Below are 1,687 nucleotides of genomic sequence, written 5' to 3'. Positions count from 1 at the left end.
GGGAGGTGGCCGGGCCGGGCCGGGCCGCGCGGGGGGGCCGGGCCGAACCGGGCCGCGCGGGGGGGGGGGGTTGGGGCGGGGCTCGGCCCCTCCCCGCCGGGCGGCCCCGCACTTACTCGGCTCCCGAAGCCATGGCGGGCAGGCGGGCGGGCGGCTCCTCGGAGCGGGGCGGGCGGCGGCGGGTCTCGCGGTCTCGGCTCGGGCTGGCGGCGGCTCCGGGCGCTTCGCTCTGACTGAACCCTCAGAGCCGACTCATCGGAAGGGGAGCTCCGCCCGGCGCCGGCTACTCTGCCTAGCAACACGCCGCGCCCGCCAATCAGAAATTTAGGCCGGCAGCAGAGCAGCCAGTGGAAAAAATCATATTGCGCTGGCCAATCAGAGAGCTCCAACCGCCACCTTGTCCGCCAATCACAGTGCCCAAGGAAGAGGGGTGACTCTACCCGGCAACACGGAACCTACGGCCAATCACAAAAATACACCAATGGAAAAATGAGGCAGGCAGGGTCCGCCCTCATTGCTATCCTGCCTAGTAACGTCCCCACCAGTAGCTAAGGCCCAGCAAAACCTGGACAGATTCAGCCAATCAGGAAGGGAAGGAAGGTGATTGACAGACCAATATTAACCCCTTGGGGAGGTCCGGGCTGCTGCTGGTTTCTCTGCTCCTTGGGTCAGAGATGGGCAGCGAATGAGCCCCTGGGCTCAGAAAGCGCCTCCCAGTCCCACCTCGCTGTGCTGAGAGCAGCGGGTCTCAGCAGAGGCCTAGTTGCCCAGCGGCGGCTGGCTAGGGACACTGCACACAACGTCTCAGGCCATGCTTTGCAACCCAGGTCTGCGTTGTGTGACCTGCTGGCCATCGGTCCATGTGGCGTGATGAATTCCAGTGAGACTGCACGAAGGCTGGGCATGCCGGGTGTCTTTCGCTGCATCCTTGCATCATCCTTCTTGTGCTAAGGGGACAATCATCAATTGACAAATCTGCCCTGGCAGGACAATGAGCTGGTGACACCTGGGGAAACCTCTTCTAGTGAGCTGGTAACCAGGCAAGGTGGTCACAGTGTGACAAAGGGGATTGCAACTGTTATAAAAGGGAGGTTTTTCTCATCAGCCATTGCTAGCAGAGGGCGGGACTGCTGGGAGTTGCGATGGAGATAAAGTTGAGCAGGAATAATCCTGGGCCCCCTGTAAAGACACTGACAGACACTTGCAGTGGTGAGGAAACTGAGGCAGGGGTCTGCATGGAGATTTGTTGCTTTCCATAGATCCGTGCTATCTAAAAGTAAAGTGTGTCATGGGTTCAGAAATTCCTTCGCAGACCCTGTGAGTTACTTGTTTACACTCCCATGTGGGTCCAGAAGGGGGAAACAGTAAACCAGGGTCGTCAGCAGCCACGGCGGAACTCTGAGAACATGCAGCAGCTGCGTGGGAGTGTTGGGAAAACCAGCATTAGTGTCAGGGCCTACCTAGGCATCTGGACTATGGGGTCCCCACTGCCAAGAGGGCTGTCAGATGCTGGAGCTGCACCTGACGTATGTGCCTAGTGGCCCAGAGACAGTGCCTGAATTCTGCCTTGCCCCAGCAAGCCGAGAGCACATGGCACCCAAAGTTTGGGGCTGGTACAGCAGCTTGATGAGTGTCTGCCAGTTGGAGCTCATCCAAGGAGGCCAGCTGGGGACCCTGGGCACAATGA

The 1,687-nt window shown here is 59.9% G+C and overlaps 1 protein-coding gene across 1 annotated transcript in view; it reads right to left on the bottom strand.

Annotated features, from left to right (window-relative positions):
* The window catches only part of VCP (valosin containing protein), a 32,348-nt gene extending 32,113 nt beyond the window's left edge, over window positions 1-235 (bottom strand). Inside the window, exon 1 of the mRNA XM_026661295.1 lies at window positions 117-235. Within this exon, the coding sequence (XP_026517080.1) occupies window positions 117-133 (17 nt within the window). The 5' untranslated portion in view covers window positions 134-235. The remainder of the gene's footprint in view (window positions 1-116) is intronic.
* Between the last annotated feature and the right edge of the window lie 1,452 nt (window positions 236-1,687).

Source organism: Terrapene carolina, unplaced genomic scaffold (assembly GCF_002925995.2).
Source record: "Terrapene carolina triunguis isolate 2854851 unplaced genomic scaffold, T_m_triunguis-2.0 Scaffold998, whole genome shotgun sequence".
NCBI classification, from domain to species: Eukaryota; Metazoa; Chordata; order Testudines; family Emydidae; genus Terrapene; species Terrapene triunguis.
Note: the sequence above shows the minus strand (reverse complement) of the source record. Positions and strands in the feature narration are given on the sequence as shown.